This window comes from Labrus bergylta, chromosome 7 (assembly GCF_963930695.1).
Source record: "Labrus bergylta chromosome 7, fLabBer1.1, whole genome shotgun sequence".
In the NCBI taxonomy this organism is placed as follows: Eukaryota; Metazoa; Chordata; class Actinopteri; order Labriformes; family Labridae; genus Labrus; species Labrus bergylta.
The window spans coordinates 18845496-18865058 of NC_089201.1; the positions used below are offsets into that span (position 1 = coordinate 18845496).

At 39.7% G+C, this 19563-nt stretch overlaps 1 protein-coding gene across 8 annotated transcripts in view; it reads right to left on the reverse strand.

Moving 5' to 3' along the window:
- LOC110005162 (unconventional myosin-IXAa) overlaps positions 1-19563 on the reverse strand; it is a 147382-nt gene that overhangs the window by 70563 nt on the left and 57256 nt on the right. For all 8 annotated transcript variants that reach the window (XM_065956964.1, XM_065956967.1, XM_065956961.1 and 5 more), the window contains exons 3-5: positions 5361-5455; positions 4230-4292; positions 529-628 (exon numbers count right to left, since the gene is read on the reverse strand). In XM_065956964.1, coding sequence (XP_065813036.1) covers positions 529-628; positions 4230-4292; positions 5361-5455 — 258 coding nt within the window. The remainder of the gene's footprint in view (positions 1-528; positions 629-4229; positions 4293-5360; positions 5456-19563) is intronic.

Below are 19563 nucleotides of genomic sequence, written 5' to 3' on the forward strand. Positions count from 1 at the left end.
GGTGCACACTTATGGAGGCTCCAGGCATGTACAGAAGAACGTAAAACACACTCAGCCACACTAACACACAAACATGAGACACATGCAGGGCTGATGCAATGAACACATCAGAGCTTTGAGATGTGATAAACGAGTAAACAAGATCCAAACGGAGAGAAACAGAGAGACGGGAGACTCAGAGATTTTTCTATCATCATCTTCAGAGTCTCCATCAATCTCTCCACAGGAAGCTGTCTTGACTTTGTGTAGACAGAAAATGCTTATTTGCATTACAAATTTACTTTGAATTGTTTGCAGCTCAGCTAAATAGAAATGCACGCTGGGCTTCACACAAGAACTCTTTATACAAACATTATTTTTTTTATGTAGCACATATGGTTTACACTTTGTGGTATTCTCATATTTATTACATTCAAGGTACGCACAATGGGCTTCATTCACTAATAAATGCTTAGAAATCTTCTTACTCTGTTATATATGTCACATATATATTTGATGTGCGGTGCTAGTGAGTGTGTGTGTGCGGACCTGGTTGAGGTAGTGGTATTCCTCAGGTTTGAGCAGGTGGAAGGACTTCCTCTCATCCTCACTGGCTCCGGCCAACAGGTAGTAAAACACATGATAGTTCCTACAGAAACACACACAGGTACATATTGATCACTCGATCCTTTTTAAATTCCTTCAGATCAGACACAACACCTGAGGAGGAAACTTTGGTGTAAAGTACAGTAGGGAAAAAAATCATGTGCAGTGCAACATCTGAATTACAAAATCCTATCTCCCACCTTCGACCCATCAGACTCACATTGAAGTTAAACAAAGCAGTAGTGAGGTGTGTGGGCTGGAGGAAAGAAGATGAATTTTGGGGCTCCAGCCAACACACTGGGATGTAATTTTACTTTCCCCTGAACGAGCTCCATATCTCAGCCGAGGGCTCTTACAGGCTGATGGAGAGGTGGAGAGTTAAAAAGTCCAGGGAGGATAATAAAGAACCCTGACATGTAAGACGGGGATGGAAAGTATCATGCACATCTATTACCATCCGTCTTCAAGCACATTTAGTGTGACTTTAGCATTAAACTGCAGTTATAGAGCTTGTTTTCAGTTTGATACAATAGCTAGTTACAAACAGGCAATCTGATTGGCCAGGAGGCATTTCATTAATCATCACTGGGCCTTTTCACTAGATGGATCACTCCGCCTCAGCCAGGTGTTCTCAATACGACCAGTTTACATTACAGAGAACGGTGTTAGTTATTTAAGTTAGTAAAGTTTTTACCTCTGTATAACTTAACAGACTATAGCTTCCCTGGTGTCATAGGCTTCATAACACAAAGTGGTCTGTAGTAACCATGGTAACAAACAAAGCAGCAAGAGGGAAGTGGAATGTTTGCGTTACTTGGCAACTGTTCAGTTTCAGTGAAGTTGTGGAAGTAGTGGAGTTGGTGGAGCAAAAATAAACTTTGTCTTTGTCATGATCATATCAGCAGCTGAATCACAGCAGTGCTGATATTCAGAACATCATCTTCCCCTCGCCTGTGATATTACTTAAGTGACATAAGTGCACTGTAGGCCCATGTAACGCATTGTACACATTCTTTTGTTAGCACTTTGTTCTTAAAGTTTGTTTTCCCTCCTGTTAACTTTTTATTGTAGTATTCATTATCATCAATTTTAACAGCCAGAAATGAACAGTTGCTTTTTTCATTGTCATGCACATGTGTTTTCAACTTTTTTTAAAAATGAAAAAACTTACTATGTGGTAGGCCTACAACCTAATGCAGAGTATTTTACCTAATTTTTACTAATCTTTTATATTATATAATGTGCTAAATACTATTAAGTCTATTCAGCCTTCGTCAATAAGTAGCTTATAGTATGTTTTTTCTTATGTTGCTTTTTTGAGCTAATCTTTTGATATCAGTTTAAACTTTGACTGATATGATTTGATTTAATTAACTTGAAAGTTGGTAGGCCATAATGTAGGTGTGGTATTGAACTATTATTACTGTTTAACTCTTTAACAAGTTAATAAATGTCATAAACTTCATGGTAACATTTGTTTTCCATGGTCATAACCCCTTTGAAAAATAATAGTCATTTTTAAGCACCTTAATGGGATTTTGTAACAACTTATAATTTACAATTCTGATAATACAACAAATCATATAATAATAAATATCTTGAATAACCAACTACAATGCACCCACATCAACAAAAGCTTAAAGCTAATCCCGTACATTGGATATTTTCAGACTGATCTGAGCTTGCTGAGTAGAGTAACCGCTCCTCACGTGCACCGTCTACAACCCCATCAGCGTCCTGAGTCATAAAACCAAACACCTCTCTGTAAAAATCTCAGCTTCTTTCCGCCTGTTATTTTGATTCTTACTCCGGGGTCGTTCAGAGGCAACCTGTCATGAGACGTGCTTTAAGATTTAAGGTAGTTTGGAGTTCATCATCAGCCTGCGTTCTCCCCCCTCCTCCCTGCTTCAACTCCTAGCCGGCTGTGAGGTCCTGTCTTCAGTTTCCACACTATCAATATGGCGTCAGGGTCTGTCAGCAGGGTGAAATAGAAACCTCGGGACCAATCAGGGTTAGAGGGATTAGATGACCCCTGGATGGTTTTATATTGTTTTGTTTTTTTCTTCACTCAAAGCACCATTACACTGGTGGGGTCAGGGATTTTATATTTTCTCGTCGGAGTGAGTGTTGTCTGACCGGAGGAGAATATGATTTTAGAGATGTTGGAGCAGGTGGAAATACCTGCAAAAAGCATTTGTTTATGTGTGTGTGTGTGTGTGTGTGTGTGTGTGTGTGTGTGTGTGTGTGTGTGTGTGTGTGTGTGTGTGTGTGTGTGTGCGTGTGTGTGTGCATGTGTTTGAGATGAGTAATTCAAAGAGTGTTGGCATATGTGTGAACATGAAGCAAGAAGTGAGAAAAGATGGCCAAGCTGTTCCACTCATTTCTTTTATTACTAGTTAGAGACAGAATCACGTCCTGTGTGCATGTAAGTGGAACTTGATCGTCTGCGGCGTTCACTCAGCAAAGGGCAGAGGCTTCTTTCAGATGGACACCTGATATTTCCCCAGCATGCAGAGGAAATGAAGGTTATTTTAGTATTATGTTTCTCGGATCGAGATCACGGTCAGTGCATAGATATGGATTTGAGAGTATGGCTATGTCAGTGTTTCTGATTTCTTGATTTACATTATTTATGGCTGCACCAAATAAAAACCCTTTGTTTAAGATAAGGAGCGGAGCATTTAAAGTTCATTTCTACAAGATGTTTATGTTCACTTACATTCAGAACTGTGTCATCCTGCAACAAGACACTGTACACATTAATGTCCTCTCAAAATGATCAAAACTAATGCTGAATGATCTGCCTGACATATAGCCTAACCTACTGAGGACCTAAGGAAGAGAAAAACTCTCTATTTTTAGCACATGACATAACCTGACAACGCATCGGTTTTACAGCTTACCAGGCAACAAAATGTTACACAGATGTTTTTCAGAAAATCCACATGACTTGACTCCTCTCGTATCTACAGTATAAACATTTCAAGTCATATGAGCAGATCTCAAATATGAGTCACTTAAAAAACAACAACAACATTTTAATCAGCTGTTAAAAATAATATGTGGAATCATTTAAAGTGACAGCTAAGCTGCTCTCTCTGGTATCACTCAGCATTTTGAAATAGCTAGTGTCTGAACTATGAAAAGAGAGTCATTGCAACAGTTTTTAGCAGTATAGTAGTGTGTGCTTCTTGATGCATACGGTGTTACATTTTTTGTTTATTTTATTGGCCAGTATGTTTATGTTGCTCAGCTTTTTATTGTATAGCTGCAGAGCACTAACGAAAGAGTTAGCTCGGTCTTCATTCAATTCAAGATTCAAAGATTCAAAAAAGTCTATCACATAGTGACAGTAAATTACCTTTGGTTAGGTCTCTAGTCACATAAAATCATAAAAACATTCACACCATTTAGACTCACGTAAAGTCATAAAATCACACAAAAAGTTAAATAGAACAGGTTCATCTAGTCTTAGTGGGTCATCAATAAATTGAAGGATGAAAAGAATACATACTGTAAGCGTCTGCTAAATGAATTCTACATAAAATAATACAAATATAAAATAAAATTAGGCCTGTTAAATAAACAAACAGGTGCAGGATATGAGTGTTAAACACTGCTATGAGTCTGTTTTCTCCTCTCACCTCTCATTGTGCTCCTGATACACCAGACGGGATTTCTCCAGCAGATACTTCTCCACATACGCTCTGTGGATGAACACACACACACACACACACAGAAACACACACACACACACACACACACACACACACACACACACACACACACACACACACACACACACACACACACACACACACACACACACACACACACACACACACACACACACACACACACACAGAAACACACACACAGAAACACACACACATCAAAAGAGTCAATGAAGAACAGAAAAAGTTAGAACAAGTTGTGGCAGCAGTGGTCATAAGTAAACAATAATAACTTTATTTATAACTTAATATGCTGAGGATACATGTAATAGAGTGTATTAGTAGCTTTATAAGTATTAGGATGTATTAGTGTCTCCAGATAACATTTGTTATGCATTGGCGCTATACAAATAAAGACTGGTGGATTCATTGCTAATAACTAAGATGAAATCACACAAGGTGTAGTTTGAAGTTTTCTGGAGACTCATTCATAAAAATGACATAAACTGCAGAAAAGAAGAAGAATAAAAAAACAGACAAGAGGGGAAACTAAGAGGTGGAGTTATCTAATTAAAGACATTTTTAATAACTTGTCAAATGAAATGCCTCATCATGACTTGATGCCATATTAATTCTGTTTCTCTCACAGGAGGAAAATAAGAGCTATGAGTAGCTGTAATTAATTTACAATCAGGGTTAAATGAGCATCTCTTCATTACACTGCTCACTAGTGTGTCAGACATTTCATTTTCACTATCAGACAGAATTATCTATTTTGTGTGATGAATGAATGGAAGGATATTTAACAGATACTTGATCAGCATTTTTACAAATTCATTAAACAATGATAAAAAGTGACGACTTCATAAATCCCTGTGTATTTACAAGTGATTCAATGTAACCACTCCTCTGATTTATGTCTGTAGACGTGTGAATCTTACTCAGATTTCGGTATGTTAAGTGATTTACAGCTGGGGGGGTTTACGGCGTGTGTGTGTGTGTGTGTGTGTGTGTGTGTGTGTGTGTGTGTGTGTGTGTGTGTGTGTGTGTGTGTGTGTGTGTGTGTGTGTGTGTGTGTGTGTGTGTGTGTGTGCGCCTCACCCCCTGACGGTGCCACTCTCCTGGTAGTTGACCTGGATGAACTTTCCAAAGCGGCTGGAGTTGTTGTTGTGGGCGGTTTTAGCGTTCCCAAAGGCCTGAGGAGAGAAAAGAGAGTGTCGTGTTTAAGGTCAATGAATGTTGTAGATGGACAGGTGATAGCCGACAGGTACAGAGCGTGTTTTGTTTTCTTTATAAACAGAGATAAATCAGGGAAAAACAACATAGAACCTTAAATCGATGTCGCAAATGTTGTGTTTAAAAGCTTACACTACTCATCAAAAATAGCAAAAAAAAAAAAAGCTTTTAAAGTTTACATCCTGGATCAGAACTGAATCTGGATCAGAAACTGAAACAGCGTCAAAAGCCAAGTAGGTTAACAAATACAAGAAGGAATTTGTCTTGTTGTTTTAGTGCATCAAAGTGACGATAGAAATATATGATATGAGTAAACAGCAGTACTACAACTGAGAAAACTAAAACAAAATGAGTATTCAAAAATATGTAAAACACATTTATTTTGTATAAGACGGAGCTGAACCAAAGTATGAGCAGAGAAAAGCCACCAATTACAGAAGTGTAACAGACGACCTGAGGCTCAGCAAGGGGAACACACACACACACACACACACACACACACACACACACACACACACACACACACACACACACACACACACACACACACACACACACAACCAAAATTCCTAAAGGCAAAAACACTTCAGAGCTTAAAACAGACACACACTAACAACTCATGAAGTCTGTAGGCAAACACCAACACACACACACGCACACACGCACACACGCACACACGCACGCACACGCACGCACACGCACGCACACGCACACACACGCTTACACACAGGGACTTTATCATTAGAGGGCCCTGGAGGATTCACTCAGGTTCTCATTAGGAGTCTGATGGGCCCACAGGAGCTGGTTAGTTAGAGGAGAGGAGAGGAGGTGAAGGAGGAACAAAATAACAAGGAGACAAAACAACAAGAAGGGGAGAGGAGAAGAAAATGGAAGAGGATACAAGGTGTGATGAGGAGGAGAGGAGGCAAGGAGCCTTGGAGATGGAAGGAGATAGCAATGAAAGAAGAAGAAGAAGAGAGGGAAGAAGATGAGAGGGAAGAAGACAAGGAGAGGTAAAAAAAACACACAAACAAGAGGAGAGTAAGGAAGAAGCCAAAGCATGATGAGGAAATAATAGTAAATAAGGCAATGACAGGGGAGAAGAAGGGTATAGGAGACAATTGTCTCCTCTACTCAAGATAATAAGGAACCACAGAGAAGAGAGGAGACAAAGATAACCAAGGGAGATAAGGAAATGAGGAGTGAGGAAGAAGGTGCACAACAGAGAGGAAAACACAACACAAGTAAAGAGGAGAGGAGAGGAGAGGAGGAGAAACAAGGATAGAATAAGAGACAAAAATAGGAGAAAATAATAAAGGTAGTACAGAGAATTAAAATGAAAAGCCAAGGAACAAAGATGTTGAAGGAAGAAAAAAGTTAGATAAGGTAAAATGATGGTCAAGGAGAGGAAAGAAGGAAAGCAGACGATTAAAGGAAAGAAGAAGGGGTGAAGGAATAGAGGAGAAGACAGGAAATGAGGACAGGATACGAGATTTAAAAAAAACAATGAGAAGTGATATTAAAAAAGGAGACTGGAAGAAATTAAAAAGCTACACGCAGGAAGAAGAAGAGGAAGAAAGAAATTAGAGCGGATGATGAAGGACAAAAGGAGGATCAAAAATGAGGTCTGGAGGAGAAATATTTTCAGATTTCAGCCTTTCAGCAATCAGAAGCAGGAGCTAAATATGAGGCTGATGCAATCTTTATTTAGGAGTTATGATGAACGACTAAATAAAACCAGCAGAGGAGGGGAGGGGGAGGAGGAGGGAGGGAGGGGATAAGACAGAGAGAGAGACGTGGGCGTCAGATAATTGATTGTGTCTGCTGGCTGAATACTACATCTCTGGAATAACACGGTTAATAAAAGTGAAATCCTGCTCCTGAATCCGCCTTTGATCTGTGTGATGATTCATTCAAAGAAAGAACTCCCCCAACGCTGCCGACCTGACACACATTCTACCGGCCAATCACAGCCAAGCAGCCGCAGGAAGAGAGGAACAAAAACGACAAATCATCCGGTTTCTCTCTTTCTTGTTTGTCTACCTCCGTCTTGTCTTCTGTACATTTCCCTGACTTAATTCTCTATTTATTGTGCCTTTTAAATCGACCGGTTTCCTATTGGGGTTTTGCATGGTTAAAACGGAAAATCTCCTTCGATTCCATCAATCCAAAATGTAAATCGAAACTGCAATTTACATGATAATGACAGAGCTTTCATCCTCAATCATTTCTGGATAAAAGAGCCTCTTTCTGTGGCAAAATGTTTCCAGTTCTGCCTCTTTTTTTTTTTAAAGAGAGAGAAATCCACTTCCTGAAAGGATTGAGTGAAATGAGGCCGGCTCTAATGGAAACCATCAATGACAATCAAACCGCTGCTGAGAGGAGACACACGGAGGGAAGACATAAACTGCATGTTCAGGAGAGTGTGTGTGTACATTTTGCATGTTTGTCATGTGTGGATGCATGCTGTGTGCAGTTTGTGTGTCTGTGTGAAAGAGATTAATGAGCAGGGCAGCAGTGTCTGGATGATTTAGGGCTGAACTCTGCCTCATGGTCAACGCCTGCTGAGACCACAGCACAGGAAAACAGACACTGTGATGGGTGATTACTCAGCGTGTGGGTGTGTAGCATGGGAGTTTCTGTGAGTGCTAAATGTAGAGAGTTTAATAAAAAGCGAGAAAACAGGAAGAAAATGAAACACATTTCTTGCTTGTGAAAAGTGCAAGCATCCATTAGTTAAATGTTAATTGCCTGAAGTTGTTCTGCAGCACAGGGGTTTGGAAGAAATTATGGCAAACTATGTATGCAGTGGTTTGGTCCAAATCAGTTTAAGTAAATTTTGAAAGACTGAGAAAGTGATTTCACCTTGAGGTATTTGACACATGTTCATGTTCATGCTAAGAAAGGACTGGCAAAAAATGATTTGTGACGTGTTTATGACACAATCGAGCACAAACCTTTTCTTCCATTTCTAAACATTAACTTTTCATGAACGCAATGCTTGTATCTGGTTTGATCTTGGTCTAAATCAATGACAGGCATAAAGAAGAAGCATCACAAACTGTGACCTCATGTTTGTTCCCGCTAAAGAGAACATGTAGCCTTGAGGAAACATCCAAGAACAACGAGTACAAACTGGATACATGTGCTGTTCCCAGAGACTTAAAAAGACCGTGTTGTCATTTCAATTTGAAAATAAACTTGATTCAATACAAACTGAATTAACCCCGGCTTTCACTGGGTGGCCTGTGGTGCCATATGGAGTCCAGAAATAACAAACTTAAGAGTGTTAGAAACAGCTCACCACTCTGTCCATTTAAGCAAATCACAGATACAGCGCTTAGCCGGCCATATGCTACATTTAATGTAGAAGCAAATGTGCTGACCCCGAGGCTTAATCCTGCTGTGACTGTGTGTGTGTGTGTGGTTATGTTTAAGTCCTAATGCTAACTATGGCTCCATACTGACAGTATGCTAATGATTGCTTATGCGCTGCGTTAGCGCCTGTGGGCTCGTCCACGCTGTCACATTGCGTTAGCTAGTTGTTTCCTGCAACACTGCAGAAAGGCTCTGCTCTTCGGCCTCAGAGGAAGCAAGCATTGATGCTGCTGTTTCAGAACAGGATTTAGCGTGTGAAGTTATGAGAGGAAGGGGAACCAAATGAGAGCTGGTCTTTTAATTAGCATGTCAGGACTGTCCCCAAAGCAGGCGACTTAAATCAGCTCACTATACTGAGCTAATAACGCGTTACTCTATTTTTTGTCTTTTCCTCTCTTTGTCTTGTTCCCCAGTGAAGCTTCAGTGTTTCCCTAAACACTCTCAAAAACCATTTGGTGACCTAGTTTGTGGAGAACAAGTGGAGACCTGCCAAAACCACCTCTGGGCTAGTTTCCATTAGCTAGCTTCTGTGTTTCATGGCGTGCTGACTGGTTATTGATTATTGATGCTGGCTGCAGTGCGCTAATGTCCAGGTGATGGTGACTGCTTTTGTTCTTTTGCAGAACTTTATGTAAAGTGTTTTTTTTTACGTTATTTTGTGAAAAAATTCAGGTCAGAGGGAGTGGATATATGATATCGGGGACCATATACGTAGGTGAGATGAAAAACCCCCAAGGAGAAACCTTCATTAAAAAATGGGGGAAATGGACAGAGCCTTGCTTGTAGAGAAGAAGGACCTTCTGATGACTCTTTGGACAGTAGTGGGGATTATTGTTCTATGAAAAAATTATTGGAAGGGGCTTTACTTTCATATTTCCATCAATCTATTATCTAAACCGCTTTTTCCCGTCTGGGTTGCAGGGGGCTGGAGCCGATCCCAGGCGGGGTACACCCTGGACTGCTTGTCAATCACAGGGCTGACATATTGAAACAGACAACCAGCCACACTCACATTCACACCAACGGGCAATTTTAGAGTCACCAATTAACCTAATGAGCTTTACTTACCCTCCAAATAAAAGCTGTTGAGGTTTAACATCCTGCTTATCAATTTATAAATCTGACATGTGACAAACATACGCAGCATCCACTGGATTCTGACTTCTGCAGGAACATTACACCTTCTTTATGTCTGTTACTTTGTGCAGAGACAGCGTTGTGATTGGACAGTACAGTCCCGAACAGCAGGTTATTCTTCTTTCATTTTGTTGCGTGTAAATTCTGCTGTAAAACCAACAGGTGGGCAGAAGGGCTCAACCTCCTTTTCCCAATTTACTGTGACAAAACCAGACCAGAAAGCAGCGCTTTGCATTCAGCCCGCGGGGATCCACACAGCAGCAGCAAAACTACACAACTTGCATGCAGTCATTGTGTCAGTCAAGCTTAGTAACACACACATCTCCTTTGAAACAACCACTCGCTAAAAAGGTTTTGTAGCAGATGCAGTTCATGCCGTCACTTAGACATAGGCTCAAGATCACACTAACCCCATTTGCTGCCTCATTAAACAGCTGCAACATGACAGGAGAAGCTGGCATGTTATACACAACATGCATGAACAGAGATACATGTCAGACTGTGTCTCTGACAGCTTCATCGTGGGTGAAATAGCAATATCATCACCAAGCCTCAGAAACCCAGAAATACTTCACATGACTATCAGTTAGGGCTGGGCGATATGACCCTACCATCAGGGTTAATAAAGAGTTTTTTTCACCACAAAAAAAACGAGCAGCAGAGCACATAAAACATTTGAACGTTTCTCATTTGTTCAATTATGTAAAATAGATTACTATGAATGGTTAAAAAAAAAAGAAGAAGAAGGTTTTAATGAAAGCATGTTTCTTGCCCTGGCCTCTAATGAGAGCCGTGTTCAACAGTTGGACTGCTTAGTTTTTCTCCTCTAGTAGCTAATTAGAGCAGACGTCTGCTTTTTAGTGTTTTTTCTGCCCTGGAAGCACGATACAGTGTGAACAGTGTGATGAAATACAGGAGACAGTCACAGCGGGGTTTTCAGGGTAAGAATGTCTGAACTCTTTTAATCTACTTTAACATGGTGCAGATACATGAAAGGATATAGAGTGTTGAAAGATGTTATTTGGCACTGTTCTAATAATACCTTTATTCTAACACTAATGTAATATATGTTTGATACCAGTAATTTAAACATCATGCTTTTGTCACATGATGAAAGTGGATGAGTTCAGACAACAGCCATCTCCAGAACACAGATGTTTGAATGACAAAAAACCTTCTGGTACCCTTTTTTAATCCAAGGCAAGAATTAAAAAAAAAGGTGGAAGAAAGACGTTACTGATTTAACCACCTCTCTCTGATCTCTTTCCCTGCTTCTAAACATCAGCATCTGGAGCTGCAGACATGCCTCGAAAATCTACTTTCAGAATGATTTCATGCTGCATGGATTCCCTCAGAGCGCCGTCTGAGTCTTAGACCCAAGGGCTGTAGGGTTTTTTTTAGGCTTTACTATCTCCACATTGAAGGGAGCTCTCTGAGATGACATCACATCACATTCCTCCACTAGCAGGTGCAGCCTGGCAGTGTGTGTGTGTGTGTGTGTGTGTGTGTGTGTGTGTGTGTGTGTGTGTGTGTGTGTGTGTGTGTGTGTGTGTGTGTGTGTGTGTGTGTGTGTGTGTGTGTGTGTGTGTGTGTATCGGCCTCAGCGTCAGCACGTCTTCTAGGTGTGCGGTCAGGCTTAAAAACAAACACTCATGCAGGAGAGGAGAGCAGGTGCTTGTGAAGCGCTCTGCTTCTCTAGCAGCTGGCTTTAGCACTTTGAAGACAGTTTTGTGCGAGTGTGTTTTTTTTTGAGTGAGTGTATGTGTGTGTGTGTGTGTGTGTGTGTGTATGTGTGTGTGTGTGTGTGTGTGTGTGTGTGTGTGGTTGCAATTCAGCTCAAGTCACTCTCATCCTTTAATCTCTTTGAGGCCAGTTCCACACTGTGTTTGTAAATCTGTATCAGGTGCATCTGGACGTTCAAAAGCTCTCATCATTTGGACTAACTGGTGTTTGTCACAGGCAGCTGGGAGGTTGAGTCATACAGTAAACGGAGGTTTTAATGCTCAATTTGCTGCATAAAGAGGGATGACGAAAGCTTTATTATTGTCCTCCAGTAAGGCATTACTAAGGCTTCTGACAATATTTGTGCAATTATTGATTCATCTTTCTATTAGTGTGTACATTGAGACAATTAAATGTGAATAAACAGGAAAAAATGCCCATCACAAGTCTGCAAAGACCAAATTGATGCCTTTGTATGTTTGCACAGAGCGTTATTTCTGCTGTTTAGGGGTCTCCTGTATTCACATTTTAAGACACATTTATATTAACTCACATTATGTCTTTACCTTAAACCATAATAGCTTAGAAGTAATTTGAGAAAACAGTTTAACAGTTTGATCAGTTGGTGCGTCGGTAGCGTAGTGTTTAGTGTGCGCACCCCATGTACAGAGACTGTAGTTTTTTTTTTAAAACAAACAAAAACAAGTTTGAATAGTTGATTTCCATCCTCAGTTTCCTCTGCTTCCCCTGCAGACAAGCTAACAAATCAACCTAACTATTCATTGAAGAAACATGTTGATTTCTCTGGGTTTGAATTTAGCTGGAAATCACTTACAAGACATTTCAACAAATAAGATACAGTCCCTTTTATAAATGTTAAAAACTCAAATGTTAAATCAAATACTTGAGACAAATGTCTCTTCGTCTAGGTCACAACGAAACAAAACAGGTTTGATCATTTAATTTACACTGCTTTGTTGAACAACTCATTCAATAACCAGTGTAATTTTGTAGCACATTTTTTGCTTCTAATTTTCAGTTTGAGGTGGAACTGGTATGAAATATGAACATTTTAAAGTACTAATCATAAAGACAGTAAGAAAATTCAAGGACTAAGTGTAGTTTTCTCGATTTAGTTGAACACAACTAAACTAGTATAAACAGACTTTCACGTAAAAATGGAGATCGTAGATACACAGACATAAACACACACACATACACACACACATACATATCTTTGACTCCATTCAGTGAACGTCGGACTTCTTAAAAAGTAAAAGCACCAAGACCTTTTTGGAAAAAAGTAAAGCAATATGAGAGTCTCTATCTGGGAAATCAAAGACACTTAGTGTGTCTTTTTTTGTCTTTTATTTTTGGTTCAACCCTTTTCTCTGTCTATCTTCTTTGTCTCTCATCTCATTCCTCTCCACTCTCTTTCTCTGTTAGTTTTCTTGGCTTTACTTCAGACACAAGACTAGCCCTCATTTCTAGGAAAAAAAAGAGGAAAAAGGGGGTGAGGACAGAGGAGGAGTGCAGTTACGTAATCCTGACAGGTCATACTGAAGGGGCCTCCTTGTAACAGCAAGCATGTGTAGAGAGGAAGTGAGTTAGCTTGGATGACGCAGGAAGAAAGAATTCGATACTTTCTGGAAATATGCAAAAATTCAAGAAAATATTCTTTTTATATTAGTCTGAGCAGACGTTGACGATGTTTGTACTTTTTATAAAGTGACAGCTTAATAGATCCCTCACCTCCTAGTCCCTACCCCAACCTTTACCTAATCCTTATTCTAACCTTGAGTAAGTCTGAAACATCAAAAAGCTCCTTTGAACCGATGACTGCCCAAAATATCCTCTTTTTACAAAAAGGTCCTCACTTCAAACGTAGAAAACGACCCCACTAAGACAGTTGTACAAGTACACACACACACACACACACATTTAGTGTGTGCGCCCATCAAGCACTTCCTAACTTCCTCCAGGCTTTTGTAAAAGACCATTACCTTATTTCCTGTGTAAATGTTACCTTATAACATGTACCTCATAAACTTGCTGAACATCCAGTCCAGTCACTTTACATGTAATGATTTCCATGTATTGTCTCCTGTTGTTTACGAGCTACATTAGTACTTATACGTAGATTCAAATCTGCCTTTCAGAATTAACATTTGCTCACCACACATGCAAATAAAACTGTTTTTTCAGCACTCAACTCCAAATTTAAGCAACTAGTTGGATATTTGGAAAATATGATGATTATATATCATGCACTAAACTTTGGTAAAAGTATCAATTAAACTACCATGCCACTGTGCTAAAGAACAAAATAGCATATAATGAAGACTGAAAACAGGGAGAAAGAGTTAGCCTAGCTCTGTCCAAAGGCATAAAAACAGAATCTATTGTTTTAATAAACACATTATATCTGGTTTGTTAAATCTCTGCAAAGTACAGAGATACAAGACATGCTAACCATAACTCTAATGGCTGTCTGCTGTCTAATCTAATGTTTATAGAAATAATTATAGATTAAATGTTAATCTATTGCATATCTCTCATCACCTACAGAGTCCAGTTGCTTTGGTTTTAGTTTTCTGAAGAACCACCTCCACCGCGGCTCTCCACATGGGTGTAGTTATTGGCTAATACTTCTGCTATTAGGTGACACACTCTTGAGACGGAGGATTGTTTCATGTGGTGAGTGCATGCAGCCAGCGTCACAGTCTAATGACCGGTGTTTAACGTGAAGAAACCTTGGTTCTCCACCATCATCTAGTTGAGTAAAGCAGCCCGGTATTTATTGCCCAATTTGACCACAAGAAGGTTTAAAACTAGTTGACATTGGCGTGAAGATCTGCATAGAAGTAAAACAGACACGGCTGTTAAATGTAAAAAGGCTTTTCTGAATCTATGTGGTTATACATGACTTGATTTCAGTACAACTGGGTATTTTATCATCTCTCCAATGGTAAGAAACACTGCACCATAGGCAAGAGTGAAGTAGATCGAAGTGTTTTGGATTATATTAGAATGGGAAATTACCCAATAATCCCCATGAAAGTTTATAAGACATTGAACAGTAGAAAATAAACAAGTAGACATTTGTCTTGGCTACAGAGGAACTACTGACACAGAGAACATACTGTACAAAGGCAGCATAGTTTCTATGCATACTGTTCTTTCAGAAAGATCCATAAAAAGGCTAAAGGGAGCTTTATACGAGTCTGCAGAACAACGTTTCACTACATATGCAGGAAGTGCCTGCATGAATGTACAGCTCTTAAGTTTAGTCTGTTGTGGTTTGTCAGGGTCATCCTTTCATCGAGTACATTCACACACATGCACGCACATACCGACACAAACAAGAAAGGACGCACCACTGCAGTGCAGCTTCACTAAAAAAAAAACCCACCATAAACACATACAGTAACATGAAAAAGTAAAGAAAAAGAAAACAAGAGAGAAACAGAATATTGCATGACACACAAATCTGTACCTTTGTATTTGTGAGGACCTTTGTTAATGGAATGCATTATAATCACAACTGTGTTTAAAACCACACTCCCTCCTTTTACCATTACATGTTGAATATATATATTAAAACAATGAACAAAGGTTGAATGTTTTAAAGCTAATGACACAGTTTGATTTATCTCTGCAGCTGTAGCATGACAGTATTCTCCAGCGGAGGTTTTGGCATACCAGGCGGATTTTATGCTTAGGATTTACTGTTGCTACGTTTATTTGGCGGGTGCTATTTTCTGTGAGCAGGTATCACCAAAGTTCAAATTGTTAAATCAGCCACATTTCACTTTTTCGCTGCGTAAGGTTGTAGTTAGCTGTCAGTGCCAATAGTGAATTGGTTGAGAGTGAGCAAAATCATTGACTTACATGTAAACTTCTTAATTATGTATCTTTAACCTCATTCAGCTGTAGCACTAGCGTTCATCCAATCCATTTGACATAGAAAAGTGCCATACAAGTCTAAATCCATTGACATTTATCAATTTACTTTGGGAAAAATCTTTGGTGCTATACAATGACAGTTATGTTTATCATTATTATTAATAATTACAAACATGTTGACTGAATGTTCGACCCTTTTTTAAATGGAAAATTATGCACAAAATCAAAGCTTTAATTTCCTGAAAAGAAAGTAAGGGAAGTTTCAAGTTTCAGTTGGATTTTTTACTTTTTGTTTTGTACTTTATTGTCTACTTAGTAAACATAGACAGACAGAGAAGATTGGGAAGAGAGGCTAGGGGTGGCATGTACTTGATGTCCCAAATGTGAGAATTTGAGTGTCTAGACCACAGAGCATTAGGACGCCCTGCTGAACCTGATTTCTTGAAACCATAAAACCAATTTAAACCCCCAAACAGCTCTTTGAAGACATGAGGAATGTCAAAAATGTCCTCAGTTACAAGGTCTAAAACTCTAAATTGGTCCTCACAAATAACTTTGTCTTCAAACTTGTGAACTTGTGGTTTGTCGACTTGTCTGTTTTTGTGTGAAAGTCATGTGCTTGAATGTATTTTATGCTTCTCTAAAAACACTTCTGCACACATGTTGCGGGGAGCGAGAGACCAAGATGAGAAGACAACTCACATCTTTCTCACACTCCCTCCAAGCATACAAGCACACACATTAACAGACACACATTCTCTCTCTTTCTCCATAAATGGTTGCTGTCACTAGAGTGCCGGGGCCACATCTGGATCCCATTGGCCTCAGGAAGAGCTGAACACAGAGGCCCAATAAAAGCCTCCTTCCACAGCAGAGGACTGACAACAAGCCCTCTACCTCTGTCAGTGACGAGGTGGTGGAGAGATGGAAAAGGGAGGGAATAGAAACAGAGATAAAGAGAGAGGAAAAAGGAGAGGACAGGAAGAGAGAAATATGGGAGGCATTAGGAGGTGGAATAAGTAGAGGAGAGAAGACAAACAAAGTTAGAAAAAGGTGGGAAAGAGAACATAGTAATATGAAGAGGTGGAAAATGACAAAGGGCCATAAACCTTGCCTCCTCTACGTTAACAGAAGGAACCTGAGGGGTCTTTGCTGTTTTATCCGTGAGTTTAATGTATGTTTTGTTCAGTGATCCTTTTTGCCCACGTCTTGGCTCCAAAAAACGTCACCAGTGCAATATGTCAGTTCCTGTCACAGAGACATTTTGGCTTCCATGTCTTACACGGAAAGACATGGATATGTAATGTCCATATCTATACAGAGTCAATGTGTTGAAAAAGCAGCCAATGGATGCAGGGACTAGCTACCTAGTCTTGCAGCAAAAAGGGTCTGACAATGAAAATCTGAAGCTAAGCAACTGACTAGAGCTTTGTATTACAGCATACTTTAATTACTGAGTCAGCGCAAGGAAGCAAATAAGCTAATTTCTCAATATGTTGGAATTATTCTTCAGTAAATAAGCCAACAACTGAATTTATGAAAGCTATTTTCTGTCTTATTTCTGGCTTTTCTTCGTGCAAATATTAAAAACTGGTGCAAAAACAGCTGGATTAAAACCTACAGATACGGACCAATACAGGTCTGTATGGTAAATTGTTATTGTGTGTGTGTGTGTGTGTGTGTGTGTGTGTGTGTGTGAATTACTATTGTCAGCCGTCCTTTATAAATACTCAACATTCATGTTGTTGTGCTTCTGCCAGGGTGGCTGTTAGCAATTTGCTTTTCAACCTCTGTAACAAATCATGCTATAAAAAAAAACAGCCCCCAAAGGAAAATATACACCTTTCAACAAACATTGAGACGACTAATCGACCCCAAACCACCTTCGCTTCGATCCAGCGCTCTAACGCACCGCAGCTTTGCGGTGTTTGGCAATGTTTGTGGGAGTGTGCTGGGAGCTGGCGGTGAGCCTGTAACGCAGCGCAGTGTGACTGACAGAAAATGAAACTCGGCCTGTGAGGCGGTGTGGGAAAATCCCACGACTGAGTGTGTTGAAGTGTTAATCCCTCGAGAGCTGGACTCCTACATGCTGCAGTGTGTAAATGTGCGTGTGCGTGTGCGTGTGTGTGTGTGTGTGTGTATAGCAGCGAGAGACGATTAATTTAGGGATTTGGGTGGGAGGAGTGTGTGTTTGCAGTGTCTGAAGTGTGTGTTTGTCTTTGCAGTGTATTACTGTTTGGATGTTGTTATATAGGGTGTGACTTTGTGTGTGTATGTGTTAAACTAATGCCTGTGTGTTTTCATGAAGACTTTTTCGATGTGTGTATGAGACGCTGAGCATTTGTAAAAAAAAAAAAAAAAAAAGTGTTTTCCACTGCAGCTGCATAACAACACATCTAAGTTTGCATTTATAGGCTAAATTCTTTCATGCGTTTTCTTATAGTTTTAATTTAATTTCACCTAAGACGTGAATCTTTGTGCATCTTGGTGTCAAATAAAGTTTTAAGAACTTTTGATCCTAACAATTCTTTGCACTGGTTTCAATGATGAGAAATCCTGCAGAATGCTTCAGACTTCTTGTCTGTGTGTTTTTGTTTGCTCATGCTTGTGCTCTGTTTACTGGGGGGACTTTAGCAGGGGGAAGCCAACACTGGTTACAACCTCCGGCGTTTCCTCTCTCTCTCATCGGTTCTTTCCTCCTCCTCGCCACTCTTAAACTCACTTCATTAACTCAGCTCCACAGGCAGCAGCTCCTTGTTCCTCTTTATTACCTCGTCAGCAGTGCAGTCTCCATTCACTACTCTTTATAAAATATACAAATGAACATGCAACATCTTTGCCGCATGTAAAATTTAAGTGTCACACGAAATGCATGCACTTTAGACATTTAAAGATACTGTTTGTGATGCTCAAACGGGACAGATTCTTTCACAGAACAGCTCGGGGCTGAGCCTTCACTCCGACTGAAAAACAGACCTGTGCTTTAACAGAGCATGAGCCTGCTGCTGTGTATGGTTATGGCAATTGAGAAAGTCCAATTAAAGTAAAACAGTAATGCATTTGATAGCTTTTCTTAAAAACTGCTGCATAACGCTTTAAAATATTCTAGGACAGGATGTCATATCTATTGAAAGGAAAGTGAGTTGTCTTTAGGAGCATAGACATTTGATATTAGAAGCTTAGATATGAGACAGTAGGATCGATATGAGGCATTAGGTAAGATATAAGGTAATAGGAGCTTAGATATGAGACAGTAGGAGCATATATATGAGACAGTAGGAGCATATATATGCACTAAAAAAGGCAGCGTGGGCTTACATCATTCAACAAATAAAAAACCATGACCCTAACTCAAACCTTGTTGATTTCTTTCTAAAAAACTAACAAAGAAATTGAATTGAAAACTGCCAAACTGCGGCTATTACACATCATGGAGTACTAGTCTATGATTGTTACCTGGATGACATACCTGGTAGCATACAGCTTTTGACTGCAGATGTCACTACAGAACATGTTAAAATAAGAAATAGGTTTAATCTGGTCTAATGGAAGGTGCACTTGGTCTCTTCCAAAGTGTTTTTAAAATTATAACCAGTAAAGACAAATTAGTCGAAAGCCTAGTTGTCCCCAAATCTTTAAAAAAACAAATCATGGTGGTATTCAGAAGTCAGGTTAAACAGTTTTCCTTATATGACTGAGCCTGGCCAATATAGAAATTCTCTCTGGAAAGGTGACTTCTTTAAAAAAAATCATCCACAACAAGGTGTCTCACTTAATGCAGTGTTTTTAGAAGGAAGTGTTAGCGGGGTACTTATAGGACAAAACGCTGAGAAACGATTCACAAGATGATGAAGCACTTTTTGCAAAACTGCGATAAGTGCCACAGCAGGAGCATTTGCTGCAGACAGAGACAGAGTAGTACAGA